Consider the following 14,913-nt stretch of genomic DNA (forward strand, 5'->3'; position numbering starts at 1 on the left):
AACTTTCTAGACAACTGAATTGAGTGTGTCTATCTAAATGTGTAAGAAGAAAGCTGTACCTAATGACTCTGGAAAAATGAAAATTTCAGTCAAACCGGTTATCTGACGTAAGTCTCAAAGCCTGGATCCTTGCCCAAATTCAAGCTAACCTGCTTATGCCCATGGTCCAGATGGCAGGTCATCCTCAGACGATGGGCAAAGAGCCAACCAATGGAATTTTCTTAGAGAAGACAATGTTTTAGGAGGAAAATGAAAAAGAAGGTATGAGCAGAAACTATGATGTCAAATGCGAATGATCTATACGAGAATAAGCTAAGATTTATACTCTATTCCTTATGTGTTAATGGCTCAAGAATAAGCCAGTAGTAATCAACAGAGACCAAAAGTGTTTCTGATCATAATTTCAAATGTCCATAAGTGACAGAAGAAAACAAAAAGAATTCATTCAGTACAGATCTGAGGAGCAGAATCTAGTTTTTAAATTATATTTACATGAAAACAGTGCATAGGTGAGCCATATTCTCGAACTTTGATCTTTTCCCAAAACACACCCCTACTAGGAAAACCTAACTTTAAATAAGCCCGTTTCTACTCTACTTACTAAGTCCAAACTAAAACACATACACACAAACACCACTTTTCACAGTGAGCCACATGGCAAAGGTTAAATGATTTCTCAGGTGGGTCCTTCAACAAACTCAGTGTCCCCACCATTCTGATCCCATCCCCATTCCAGGGCCTGAGGCACCAGCGTGGGGCTATCTTCCCTTAAACACTCATAATCATCAATTTAATATTAGAGTTGACTTGCAACTCCTGTCATAAAAGGTTCAGGGCTTAATATCCATAATATATAAAGAATTCTCACAACTCAACAACAAAAAATCAAACAACCCGATCAAAAAATGGGCTGGAGACATGAACAGACATTTCTCCAAAGAAGATATACAGATGGCCAATAGGCACATGAAAAGACGCTCATCATCGCTGATCATCAGGGAAATGCAAATCAAAACTACACTAAGATATCACCTTACACCCATTAGAATGACAAAAATATCTAAAACTAATAGTAACAAATGTTGGAGAGGTTGTGGAGAAAAAGGAACCCTCATACACTGCTGGTGGGAATGCAAACTGGTGCAGCCACTTTGGAAAACAGTATGGAGATTCCTCAAAAAATTAAAAATAGAACTACCATACAATCTAGCCATTCCACTACTGGGCATCTAACCAAAGAGCTTGAAGTCAGCAATCCCAAAAGTCCTGTGCACCCCAATGTTTATTGCAGCACTGTTTACAATAGCCAAGACATGGAAGCAACCTAAGTGCCCATCAACAGATAAATGTATAAAGAAGATGTGGTATATATATACAATGGAATACTACTCAGCTGTAAAACAACAAAATCATTCCATTTGCAATAACATGGATGGACCTTGAGGGAATTATGTTAAGTGAAATAAGCCAGTTAGAGAAGGATAACCTCTGTATGACTCCACTCATATGAGGAATTTAAAAATGTGCACAAAGAGAACAGATTAGTGGCTACCAGGGGAAAGGTGGGGTGGGGGGTGGGCACAAAGGGTGAAGTAGTGCACCTACAACACGAATGACAAACATTAATGTACAACTGAAATTTCACAAGATTGTAACCTATCATTAACTCAATAAAAAAAAAAAAAAAGGTTCAGGGGCCGGGCTGGTGGCGCAGCGGTTAAGTTCACATGTTCTGCTTCGGTGGCCCGGGGTTCGTCGGTTCAGATCCCAGGTGCAGACACGGCACCGCTTGGCAAGCCATGCTGTGGTAGGCGTCCCACATATAATGTAGAGGAAGATGGGCACAGATGTTAGCTCAGGGCCAGTCTTCCTCAACAAAAAGAAGAGGACTGGCCGTGTATGTTAGCTCAGGGCTAATCTTCCTCAAAAAAAAAAAAGGTTCAGACAGTAGGTTAGATCCTGGAGCTTAGGTCCTGGAGCTTAGAGCAAAGGAAAAACAGTATTTTCTTTTTAAACAGGGTGGAATCCTTTATCTTTATTGACACTAACTCTAAAAACATTTCAAAACAAGTTAGTGCCGTCATGTGGACCAAGTCTAAATGTAGCACAATGGAGTTGGGCAATCGGCTTTTTCAAAATTCAGATAAGTTTCTGAAAAATTATGGACTATGAAACTAAATATATAAATCCAGAAATGATAATCAAAAGCCAATGAGAGATATCAGCCAGTTACTTCTAGACAGAACTACATGGGTGTAAATATAGGATAGACACACAGACCACTGGTCTCCTTTTCAGATTTGAAAAGCAATTTACTAATACTTAATTAGTGGCTTAAAGAATCACACTCTGAAAGCAATAATAGAAACCATTAAGATTACCCCTCCTCTTTTAACTCATAATATCTGGCACATTCTATGCACTCAGTAAATATTCACTGAATTCAGAAATGAGGATTCAGAAGCCTGGAGCTTAAGTGATGTATCCACCTTCACAGAGAGCTGGATTGAGAAGACAGGCCTCCTGGCTTCCAGGCCAGGACTGAACTGGGCTTCCTCAAATCTGATCTCCTTAAAGAAAGGAGGGTTCACTTTGGATAGTGGTTCAGAGTTTCTGCATCTGCTCCTCTTCAGTACAGCCCAGACCTAATAATCAAGAATGTCTTCAGAGGAGGGGCCAGGGCAGGTTTGCCTGGTTGCGAATTCTTTTTATTTTTTTGAGGAAGATTAGCCCTGAGCTAACTACTTCCAATCCTCCTCTTTTTGCTGAGGAAGACTGGCCCTGAGCTAAAATCCACGCCCATCTTCCTCCACTTTATATGTGGGACGCCTACCACAGCATGGCTTTTTGCCAAACAGTGCCATGTCCGCACCCAGGATCTGAACCGGGGAACCCCAGGCCACCGAGAAGCAGAACACTCGAACTTAACAGCTGCGCCTCTGGGCCGGCCGCTGGGAATTCTTAACTCCTTGGAATACCACCCAGGATTGTTTCTAGAGCAAGACCTTTACCTCTATTTTGCAAGAGTAAGGGGCTTGCTCAACATCCCTCAAGCAATCCCCATGTTCACAGTTGGTGAGTGAGCTGCCTTCACAAAAGGTGGCCAGAGCGACCACCAAGTAACTGTGAGCAGGAGTCTAGACCAGTGAACAGACAGATGTTTCTCCCCAGTCTCATACAAGTGGCCTTTCTAACGAGCCGGTTCCCTGGTCCTTTCCTGCCCGTCCCAGCACCTGTCATTAGATGCTTACACACACCTACTCTGGCTCTCCTAAAACCAGAACTCACACAACACAGTGGAGGCAGGTGGGTGAGCAAGGGCTCTGGGTTAGAAGGCCCGAGTTTGAATCCTAGTTCTGCCTCTTACTAACTGTGAGAAAGTCACTTTACTTCTATGTACCTCAGTTTCCTCGTATATAATGAGGGTTCTCACCTCATATGCTTGATGTAAGGATTAAAAGGACACAAAATAGTGCCTGACAGTACTGAGTGCAATAAGAACAGAAGATACCATACCCCAGAACCAAATAAATCTCTCTAAACTGAGTAAATTTTCTTGAACAAAACTGACCAAATTTGACACTTTTTGTAAAAAGATCTCATATTTTTAAAAATTTTCCCCTTAAATTTTGTCTTTTCATTTTACTTTAACTGAATGACATGTGTTTGTCCACGCTCCCTATTTTATTCAGGAGCATTCTGTTTTAAGCAAATATGGGACTAACAGGCAAATTAAGTGGTCTTTATGCTTTCCTCAGAAACAAATCTCCAAGCAGCAATAGTAGTGTTCAAAGGGGTAACAGCAATGAACTGGGATCATTTCTGGAGTGAGAAGTGATGCTTTGGAGGCACTCTAAGAGTTTAATTTAAAATAAGGATGGGGGCCCCTGCAGCAGAAAGGGAGATACACCACCAGCCTAAGAGGACCCTATTGTCAGCTAAGCAAGGTGCAGGCTCACAGCACGGAGGACAGGGAGCCCTTCAGACTCAGTAAAGGAGGCAAAGCTTTCAGGGAAAGACTAATCCCTTAGTACTGAGATCACCCCCACTTCCTCTTTCCCACATTTTGCAAGATTGTTAAAACTCCAGATGTTCCAAAAGAGCTCTTTACATTGGCAGGTAACCTTTCCCAAGACTTTACCAATCTCTCCTCTATGCCAGGGATTCCGAAACCCAGCTGCCCAACAGAATCACCTGAGGAGCTTCTAAAAATCCTAATGCCCGGGTCTCACCCTAGACCAAAGAAATCAGAAGGTCCGGAGGTGGGAACGAGACATCGATCTTTGTTTTATTTTGTTTTGTTTCGTTTTAAATCCCAACTGATTCTAATTTGCAACACAGTTTGGGAACCACTGCTTTACGCCTTAACGCTCCCCCAACTAGCTCCCCCAACTAACGCACTCAGCCTCAAACCCCAACTCTCTGCCAATGACATCACCAGCAAGTACAGACCTGACTCTTGGAACCCGGGCCGCTCAATTTTGAAATTGTGCAATTAAACCTTCTGAGGCATATTTCTCATGTCAAGCGCGTTTATGGTCGGTAGTCACGAAGCCAGACTCGCTCATGTTGGGTCTGGACATTTGGCACACGTGAACCACGTACATCAGCTCGTTGTGGGTTTTTTTAATTAAGTTTAATATTTTGGTTGGCCTAATTCTTCCAAAAGCTAAAAGGCACATCCCAAAGAGAAAATCTGGGGATTTTGAGGAGGAAAGTTTGCTGTGAGCACTATTTTTAAAAACCATTGGGGACCTGGCCAGATGGGTTCCGCCCACAGGGAGCTGTGCACCAGGACCCAGCAGTCCTGCCGCGGCAGGTCCTACCGCTCTGTCCAGTTCCACCGCAAAGCCTCGAGAGGTGACCAAAGGGCAGCAGGTGGGGGCAAATCTCTAGAGTTCCCAGGAAGCCACCACTTCACGAGACCCCACGGGTTCAAGGGTCGCAGGCGCCCGGGAGGGAGCTCCGGACTGGCAGAGAGCCTAGGTCCCGGGGCGGCAGGAGGACCGCGCGGGGCGAGAGATCTGCGCCCAAAGCGGGGTCCGACCGCACCCTCTTTTTTGCCAAAGAAGAAACTAAGTCCACTTTTCCCGGTAGCCACAGGTAGTTAGTGACAGAGGCGAGTTCTCGGGCCTCCCAGTTCAAGGCTGCAGCTCAACACCCGGGAAAAGGGCTTGCAAGGACCTGAGAGCGGGGCCGGCACCCAGGCTGGCAAGGCCGGGTGCAGCGAATCACCTTAAGAGTGAGACGCGGAGCGTCCGCTCCGGTCCCAGGAGGTCCGAGAGGGCTAGGGTGGATTCCCGCCGGTCCTTCCTCAGCGTCCCTAGGCCCCTCGGGGGCGCCCCCTGGCCCGGTTGGGCCCCCTGGGTGACAGCGCCGGGCGCACGTGCGGAAACACGAGCCGACTCCGCGGGGACCAGCGCTGCCCCGCGCCCGCCTCGCAGCAAGTTTTCGCCCTCGGACGTCGACCGCGCGCAGGAGGGCAGGAAAGTGAAGCCAGAAAGTTGAGAGCGCTGCGGGGCCCCGAGCTCCAGGCGGCCGTTCCCACACCCGCCTGCAGCCCCGCGGCCCCGCGTTCGTAGCGTCCCCTCCTCGGGCCGCCGCGGACTCTCCCAGCTCAGAAACGAAACGTCCAATTCCTCCCACGATCCCGACTAGAAGCGCAGCCGATCCTCAAGGAAACAGGAAAGGAGGGGCGGGCGGCGCGGGACGGGGAGCCGGTGCGCCGAGCGCGGGCTGGGCCGGGCCGACTGCGGGGTCGGGCGCGCCGCAGGGGCGGCGCGGGGCCGGCGGGCACGCCCTTACCTTTCTTCTCCTCCAGCGCCGGACTCGCCTGGAAGTACGCAGCCAGCAGCACCAGGAGCGCGGCGCCGACGGTCCCTGAATGTCGCATCCTGCCTCCGAGGCGCTCGCTCCGGGTCTCCGCAGTTAGCCTGGGACGGAGTCGGGCGCCGTGCGCGGCGGCGGCGGCAGCGCCGAGGCGGGGACGCCGGCGGACGCAAAGGTAGCCTGCCGTCTGGTCCGGGAGGCGGCGGCCGCGGTGGCTCGCTCCGGGCGCGCGCGGGATCCGGCCGCCCTGGCTGCGGGCGGACACAGGGTGCTGGGGGCGGAGGCTGCGGCCGCCGCGCTGCGCCGGGGGCTGCCCAGACGTCTAGCTCGCGGGGGCGGGGGCGCGGGCGCGGGCGCGGGAAGGCTGGGCTGGAAGGAGGAGGGACCAGGAGGAGGAGGAGGAGGAATCGGGAGGAGCAAAGGAGGAGCAGAATGCTAGGAGGAGGGAGGAAGAGCCAGCAGCCAGGACCGCAGGCAGGCAGTGACTAGGCGGTGGGGACAGCGGTGGCCCCCGTGGGCCCGAGCGCTCGGTGAGGGCCGGTGCAGGGGGGCGTGCCGGAGCTGAGGGTGCCTTTAAGAGTTCATTTCCGCGTGAGGCGTTCCCTGCGCTGTTCCTCAGGACCTGGTCCTCAAGAACTTGCCCTGCTCTCTCGGAGACCCAGCCTCCGTCGAGCCTCATTTATACAGGGTTCCCATTTCCCCGCTTCCTCCCTTAAACTTTTAGAGCAAACTTGTACCAGCTCTGGGGAAACTAGCTGAGCCTTAGGCCCACAGCCGGAAAATGGCAAGGAAGAGGAAACCACCCATTTATTCTGGCCCCAAACTTCTCTGCAGCACCCCGGGATCCTAAGTGGGGGTCAGAGGCTGGCCTGGCAGCCAAGTCGTTCCTCGCCATGCCAGGCGTCTGAGATGGTGCTCTCAGGTACGAGGGTCCTTCAGATCCCGTCAAGTACCCTCGAAGAAATCGTCTGAAATGAGGACACCCAACTCCTGGCACAGAGACTAGCCTTGGGAAATGTTTGTTGAATGAATGCATGAGTACCAAGGGAAGCTACAGCGTTTCACATGCCAGGAATCATCCAGGGGTACTTGAAAAGCAAGTACGTGGGGGTAAATTACCTTGCAAAAGTCAAGCACTTAGAATAAAGGCTTGACACAAACAGTAGTGGAGACCCTTTTAGAGAAGCCAGGTGCCCCTCTGCCCTGAGACAGCCACAGATAAGTAGGAGAAAGGCCAGGGAAATTCACTAAGTATTGGCCAGAAGAATGTATGCTTTTTTGGGCTGCAGGAACTTTAGCTAAATTCCCTCAGCAAAGTCTGCCCTACCCCTAAGGCTCCTCTGCCTCCAGGACAAATGTCCTCGGGCCCCATTTTACAACTAAATACCCTCTTCTCCTCCCAAGATCCACTAGTGGCAATCAGGCAGGTTCAGCAGCGCTGGTCTCTCGGCTGCTGAAACAAGGATCACAAACCTGCAGGAAGTGGAGTTAAGGCTGGGACCTTTCCTGTCCATGGAGGAAAGAAACTGTGCATCCTTCCTTCCCATCCAGCAAGTGCAGGGCACAGGGCTCCTCACCATCCACAGAACCGGTAACTATTCCTCTGAATTTAGAGCCATTTGTGTTCATTTATTTATTATAACAAATCAGGAAGACCGCTGAGCCCTCTGAATTCATTTAGCCCCTGGGTGGAGAAGGCTATGAAGATTCTGCAGGCCATGGGTTTAGTTCCCTCTGCATGTTGCAAACAAGAACTTCAAGCAGAATGTAAAGACACACAACTAGAGACAAATTACACAAATTAGAGAAGGTCAAACTGGAAACACAGCAGTGGAAGGTAGAATGAAGCCAGGAGAGAATCTTAGAGAAGACCTGTGCATACCCAAGTCCCTCGCATTTACTCAGCAAGTGCCCCAGGTTTGACTCTAAGCCATCTGTCAAGGAAATATGAGGGGTGGCACAAATCTATTGTCCATACGTTAAAACACCAATCCACTGAAGCTACAACTAATTTTTAAGACTGCGTAGGAATTTCTCCCATGAATCCCCCAAAAGAAAACAATGTGCGAAGACTTCAGAGTTCTCACTAACGGCTTTTTTTCTTTTTTTTTTAGGAAGGTTAGCTCTGAGCTAACATCTGCCACCAATCCTTCTCTGTTTGCTGAGGAAGATTGGCCCTGAGCTAACATCTGTGTTCATCTTCCTCTATTTTGCATGTGGGATGCCTGCCACAGCATGGCTTGATAAGCAGTATGTATGTCCGTGCCCAGGATCCGAACTGGTGAAACTGGGCTGCCATACTGGAGCACGCAAACTCAGTTGCTGTGCCACCGAGCCGGCCCCCTAACTACTTTTTAGTAATAGACAGCACCAACCTTCATAGTGCTGTCATGTTATAACATCCTTCCATATTATCTGATGGCATCTCAAGAAGCAGAGTTTTGTGAAAACCAAGGAGGCAGTGTGACACTTCAGGCACACAACCCAATACGTGGTTGATCCCAGTGAAGGGAGAGGAATGGGTGAACTCAAGATCCTCCTGAGACAGCTGTGTAAAGTTTGAGTTTCTGCTCTGAGCTTGTGATGTGGGGGATGGCATTCAGGATGATTTTGTACTCTTTGGCAGGTACACGGAGTGTACTGATAGCTGTTGCTTGCTAAGTAAAAACCTATGGCCCAGCCGGCAGAAATGACATCCTCTTGAGAAAACAGAGACTTTTCTAGACTGAGCCCTGCAAAGAGGGTGCTCGGGCACCCAGTCTCTGCAGAGAGTGATCCCAGGTCACATCCCAGGCCACATCTCAGGCAAAGGCTGCCACCACAGGAACAGCTCAAGGAGCCCTGACTGCATGCTACTAGGTACTGATCAGAAATGAGCTTGTCTGACCACCCAGAGCCAGGTTACACTTTTGTCTGCCTTTTATAACAAGATGATGCTATGGCTTGGAAGAGTTAAATAAATCACTTGCCCAAAGTCCCAAAGCATGCTTGCTAGCATGAGGCCTTCCTTGAACCCACATCTAAGCCATGTTCTACATCACTCTCATTCTGCAACTTTTCTAAACCTGAGACCAATAGAGACTTCAGGACCTCAAATTCTATTTCAGAATATCTTGGAAACTTTTTGCAGTAGGTACAACCAAAATTTCTACTTGGCCAAAAGCTTCCTGGATAAGGCTTCAATGTACACCATATTAGCAAGTATATACTGAGACTGTAGTATTTCCCACATTAACTCTCACGTGGTTTATCAATTTTCATAACACAAGCTGTGCATTCTCTTTGCCAGCTACAAATGGGAAACTTTTTTTCCTCCTCTGATGAGGAGTTTTCCTCTTTAAGAGGCTTCTGAGTATTTTAAATGAGTTTAATCTTTTCTAGAAGGAACACGGCAGTGAATTTCCAGAAATCACATATCCTGTGGAAAGGGAGGAGAGACGGGTTATTTTGCAGGGTGAAGATAGGAAGGCTTCAAATATTTTGAGTTCCATCTTAGGCAAGAGGCATTTGACCACCTGTTTTCTCTCGCCTGAGGTCAAAGCAAGGATTAAAGAGGAAAAACATGAGAGTGGCAGATTTCAGAATTTAAAAAATTATCTTTTATAAACTATTGGAGCTATCTAAAAGTGGAATGAGCTGCCTCTGAACGGAATGGGTTTCTCCATCGTTAGAAAGATTTGTACGCAGGAGCAGTGCTAAAGGGGGCTGTGAATTAAGGACTGAACCAGATCCCTTCCAGTCCTAAAATTCCATGAGAACATGCATTTCTAAAACAGCCTTCCATTTCAACATACATGCACTCACAGCTCTTCTAAAGATACATTTTAAGAAGACACAAGACTGTGGTAACAGGATTGCCACTGGGGACGGAGGGTAATTAGGTAGCTAGGGGTTGGAGGGAGACATTTTTCAACTGTCTGTCCTTTTATACTTGCAATCTTGCATTGTGAACAGGCATGACCTATTTCTGTAAGGTGAGGGTCAGTGACCTCAGAAGGTGCCCCTGCTGAGGTTCCTGGGCACTCCTGGTAGCAGACTTTCTTGGTTTCCTTGGCCATTTGCTCTCTCCCTTTGAGTCAAGTTGAGTTATTTGCATTAGACTCTGAGTTGAGACCTATCTCTGGCAGAGTATGGAAGAAACAACTTCTTTTTCAGGGATAATATGCTGACACAAAACTGCTTGAGACATTCATTTGTCATTAGTATTCTTATTAGTATTATATGTCATTTGTATTTTTCATTATCTCTAGGGCTAAGGGTTATGTAATGCCTAAAAAACAGGATCTCATTTTTGAACACTAGTTTCTGGCATTGTTAATTTCCTTCATACAGGGATCTTGTAGGAAATTTCTGGGCACTGCACAAATCTTTGCCTATGTTAAAGATTTAAAACAGATTAAATAATTTTGTCCAAGGTGTCACTGCTTGTCTCAGGGGTAGTTTTAACTAGAAATATTAGCCTTAAGCTTGCAACTGGTGGTTTGCAGATCAAGTTTAGTATAAAGATGTGGTTTTGTGGGGCCCATTCAATATTTCTTTTAATTGAATTAATGGCATCATTTAAAAATCAGGAGATTTCATATTTAAAATATGATTTTAAATTTTGTATTTCTCTTGAAAAATGGGAAGTGCTGGCCAACTGGGCTTGCTTTCATGCAAAATGGCAGTTGGCTGGGTGATAAGTGTCCCCTTTAGAAAGGACATTAAGTCTCCAGCTCTCACTGACATGACCAAGCCTGATTCACCAGTTCATGGGGCCTGCATGGTTACTGTAGGCATTAAAGTTTGCAGCCTCACCCTTCCTGGTTAAATAATGCTACTGCCACTTTATAGATATGATTCTCATCTCTGGTTTTCCTCTGGCCCTTATCTTCCTTTCTCTATCCAACTCATTCTTGCTCATTTCATATGTATTTGTTGATAGATTATGGTCCAGAGATCATAATACATTATGTATCATGATAGACCTCACTTCAAATTAGCATATTTCAAATATAGAATAATAGAAAAGCACAAATGTTTACCACAGCTCATGATTATACTTTATCATTATTATGGTTAACATTCTATAGGCATATATATACACATATGTATAGACATATATATATATACACACACAAAACCAATTAAAAATTACTGGGGACAAATGCAGTTCTGTTGAAGAACAGAGAAAGAAGAGGCTACCTGTCAATGTCTGGTGCACGTGCAGTGATCGTTCACTGTTAGCTGCCCACGAGCTTGCATTGGAGGGAATCAGGATGGGAGGTGGAGGATTAGGAAGTTGACTGGACTAAATATCATTGCTTATCTTGCAAATCATCAAGTTTTGTCTGGCTTGTTTTTCTATAATAAACTAATGCATGATAGAATGTGTGTTTTATTAGGAAATAACTAAAGAGACATTTTTAGGTATTTTAGCTGTTTGTAATTTAGTTGTTATAATTATGTCTCACCTCATGTAATAAAGGTGATATGGCAAAGACCTACTGTCAAGCTTATATTCTAAACAGGAATTCAGGAACTTCTTAAATTGAGAGATAGTTATGTCACTTTATTTTTCCTCATAAGGACTATAGATGCAGAGAATAAACGTTTCATCTGTACTATAGAAGGAAAGAAATCCTTTTTGAGGAAGTCACCAGAAGTTAGATTCCAAGTGCATTTTTAGATGGTGGCAGCCCTGGAGGATCTGCAAGGGGGAGAATATTGCAGCTTAAAATGATCAACAGGGCTAGAGAAATCCAAAGTAAATTGGTTTTCTGTTTCTGCAATTGAAAAAAGTTAGAAATTCTTGCAGTTGATGATTTTGAAGAACTGAGCCACAAGAAAGCCTGAGTCATTGAAACTTCCATCAGAGAGAGTCCTCAGAGATAGGCCCTGCTATTTTACAGAAGACCGCGTAAGAACCTTGTCCAAATGAATTGTTTCAGGAAGAGAGAGAATTAATGAATAATGTTTTATTAATTAAATAAAACATAGGAGTTTTCAGGGTTGTTAGTTATTTTATTAAAATTCAAGTTGGAATAAATGGCATTTACTCAACTCTTACTTATTGTGTCTAAAGTGGCTGGGAGACAGAGGTCAGTTACCAGTTCCTGGCCTCATAGAACTTCTAGTCACCCTGTTAAAGATCACCCAGACTAATCAGATGTGTGTGTGTGTGTGTGTGTGTGTGTAAGAATAGGAACCTTCCTATTCTTCCTTAATCAATTTCACTGATTTCTCAACACCAACAAAAAAATAGGATGTTTTACTAGCCCTCTACAAAAATAAATGTCAAACATAACTAGACTTCTCAATGCCTGCATTTACAGAAATTACTGTGTCATTGGAGATTAGCGAGTTTTTCTGACTGTGGCATTTAGTTTTGTCACCTGGTAAGATCATTTATTTGGCAAGTGCATGCTGCCTTTCCTTCTTAGTAACCTTGCTTGAGACCAGTTAATTGTAGCCCAATGGAGAAGTGTGGAGTGTGTCCCTCAGGATCTGGCTCCCCCATCCCCATGGGAGGATGGTACTTTCTAGTCCCCTGGAAGCCTGCCTTGGACTTCTGTAACATAATGGAGGGATCTGTGTCACTTCTGGGCAGAAACTCTCAGAAGCGGACATGCTTCTCCACACCTTTCCCTCTATCTTGTTGGCTGGTAATGCTCCAGAGAGGGACTTCCTCCTCAGCCAGGGCCTGAAGTGAGAATGATGACAGGAAGCAGAACCCTTCAGCTGGACACATAGGTGACATCTACATGATGGATGCGAAGAGTTAGAGAGAAACACACCTTTGTTAGGCTACCAGAGTTTTCAGGCTGTTTCTTACTCCATTATACCCTAGCATACCTTAATTTATACAAGAAGGTATTCAACTCCTACTTAAATATTCACATTATATATTTTATATATACTTTATATTATTTATTTTATGTTTGATATATAAGCATTCATACCTTATATATTTCTATAATATATACATATTTATATTATGTATATATTAAATACCACACACGTATATATATACATATTTGGAGGGGAGGCCAGGGAGTAACCAAATTAACAGGGATCTAAAATTGCCATTAACTAAATGTGACTTTGAGCGTGTTTTATGTTTTCAATCTTTGCAACCCAAAGCCTTAGTTTTATTCTCTGTAAATCATCATAAATTCTTGCCACACAGCATTGTTATGACTTGAAATAATGTGGAAGCACCTAGCACATAACACTTGACAAAACTATTGTGTGCGTGTGCTCTTGGAGCTGTGGGGTGTATACACAGTCTTTTCTCTCCCTAGTTGTTCTCTAAGCCTTCCCTATGTGCAGACAGAGCAATAAACACAGCTCAGAGTGCAGCCGCTTATATTTCTCCATCAGTTAGTCTTCATGGTCACATGAACAATCTAAACATAGAATTAATCATTTAAAAATCCTTGAGCTTCCTCATGGCACAAGTTAGCTACAATGATTTTTTTCCTGAGATTTTTAATTATGAATTTTGAGAACCAGTGCTGTTCCTTGCCTTCAAAAGAACTGCTGTTTGTTGTAACAGCTGCTAAGGAAACAAGGGCAATGAATGTCCCAAAGCGGGCTGGCACCGCAGTCCGGGCTCAGCCGTGGGCAGATGGACACGCTAATGGGACTGTGATGGACGCCATCAATTGGCACTTCGGGTCCCGCCTTGCGCTGGAGGGGCTCGCTCGGCCAGCGACTCCGCACAATAGCTCCCCGATCGCCTTTCTTCAAAGGTCGCTTTGAATTCTGTTCCCTTCGTGTGAGGTGGGGGTAGGGAGAAGTCTCTGATTCCAGACTGATTCTGGGATCTCAGTGGGAAGGTGAACGTTGGCTGCATTCGGGGCGGAGGGCTATGGAGCCCGGGGGCAGAAACGTGGTAGCGCAGGCGTTAGCCCTCCCAGGGCCTTGGCAAAGACTGGAGGCAGAGGCGCCGGGACACCCCGCGGCCTCCTGCCCTTGGGCGCGTGGCGGGGAGTTGCGGGATTTGACGTTGTAGAATTTCACCTGAGACGTGAGGGAAACCGGGCTTGCATCTGAACTACCCCTTGGGGTACGGTGCTTGGAAAGGTGGTTATCTCTGGGTCGGCCAGAGTTGATTGCCTGACCCTTTATGGTGATTTTGCTAGTAAGAATTTGTTTGTAGCCGCTTTTTTTTCGCTATTTTTGCCCTCCCCTCAGGAATTCTTTTGTTTGTTTCTTTTTCAATCTTTCACTTTTAAACGAGGAATTGAAAGCAGGACTAGCCGGAGAGGATTGCGTTTTTCCCTGATTTCCGCAGGACGAGGGAGGGGAATATTGGTTGCTTTTCTTATTCCTCCTTTTCTGAGAATTGGGGCTGTTTCTCGAGTTTGTTTTTCAAATCGTTGGTTAGATTTCCCGCAGTGTCTTTTGCCCAGCACCTGCTGCAGAAGAGGGAGGTCCCGAAAGTCTCCAGGGAAACTGAATGGGGCGGGGGTGTTCTCATTCAGCTGGCAGCCAGGAGACTAGCGTGTCGCCGTGGTCCTCTGGGACCAGCAGAAGGAGCATCGGATTGAGCTCCCAGACCCACCGCGGAGGGCCTGACCCTGCACCGTCAGGGTCATGGCCTGAGATGCGTGGCTCCTCAACCACGCACGCCCTGAGAGACCTCTCCTCTCAACGTATCGTTTTTCTCTAGGTTTACCGGAAACCGAGTCAGGGCGCCCTGGTCAGCCTGCTCTAGGCGCAGGGCAGGCCTTTCCTCTGGCGCCGCTGGCCTCACCTTAGCCCCGGCCCTCCTCCAGCTCCAGGCCCAGCTCCCAAGTGTGCTGTGTAAATGCCCTCACTGGGCTTTCCCGGCAACATCGGTGGCCAGGAAGGGCAACTCATTCTCTGAGAAGTGTGACTGGACAGACCTGACCCTTTGGACATAATCCTACGAAGTCTTCAAGGAAGTGCCACGTGGTAACCTGGTCACCCCAACCCCACAGTCCCTCTGAACTGATTGTTATTTGACTGAGGCTGGAACCACCTTGAAGAGGTCCACATCTTCTGAAGGAAACAGCCCGCTGTGCTGAAACTGGTGAGAATGAAGCTCTCCTCTGCTCCTTGTCACTTCATCCCCTC

At 46.6% G+C, this 14,913-nt stretch overlaps 1 protein-coding gene and 1 long non-coding RNA gene across 6 annotated transcripts in view; one reads left to right on the forward strand and one right to left on the reverse strand.

The window, feature by feature from the left end:
- The window catches only part of EGFR (epidermal growth factor receptor), a 193,315-nt gene extending 187,376 nt beyond the window's left edge, over positions 1 to 5,939 (reverse strand). For all 5 annotated transcript variants that reach the window (XM_044761434.2, XM_070496260.1, XM_044761435.2 and 2 more), the window contains exon 1: positions 5,806 to 5,939. In XM_044761434.2, coding sequence (XP_044617369.2) covers positions 5,806 to 5,893 — 88 coding nt within the window. In that variant the 5' untranslated portion in view covers positions 5,894 to 5,939. The remainder of the gene's footprint in view (positions 1 to 5,805) is intronic.
- Positions 5,454 to 11,851, forward strand: LOC123281697 (uncharacterized). Its single transcript, XR_006521360.2, has 4 exons — positions 5,454 to 5,720; positions 5,822 to 6,004; positions 7,234 to 7,420; positions 7,944 to 11,851. It is a non-coding gene; the product is annotated as an uncharacterized lncRNA (long non-coding RNA).
- The last annotated feature ends 3,062 nt before the right edge of the window (positions 11,852 to 14,913 follow it).

The sequence above is a fragment of the Equus asinus genome, chromosome 1 (genome assembly GCF_041296235.1).
Source record: "Equus asinus isolate D_3611 breed Donkey chromosome 1, EquAss-T2T_v2, whole genome shotgun sequence".
Lineage (NCBI taxonomy): Eukaryota > Metazoa > Chordata > Mammalia > Perissodactyla > Equidae > Equus > Equus asinus.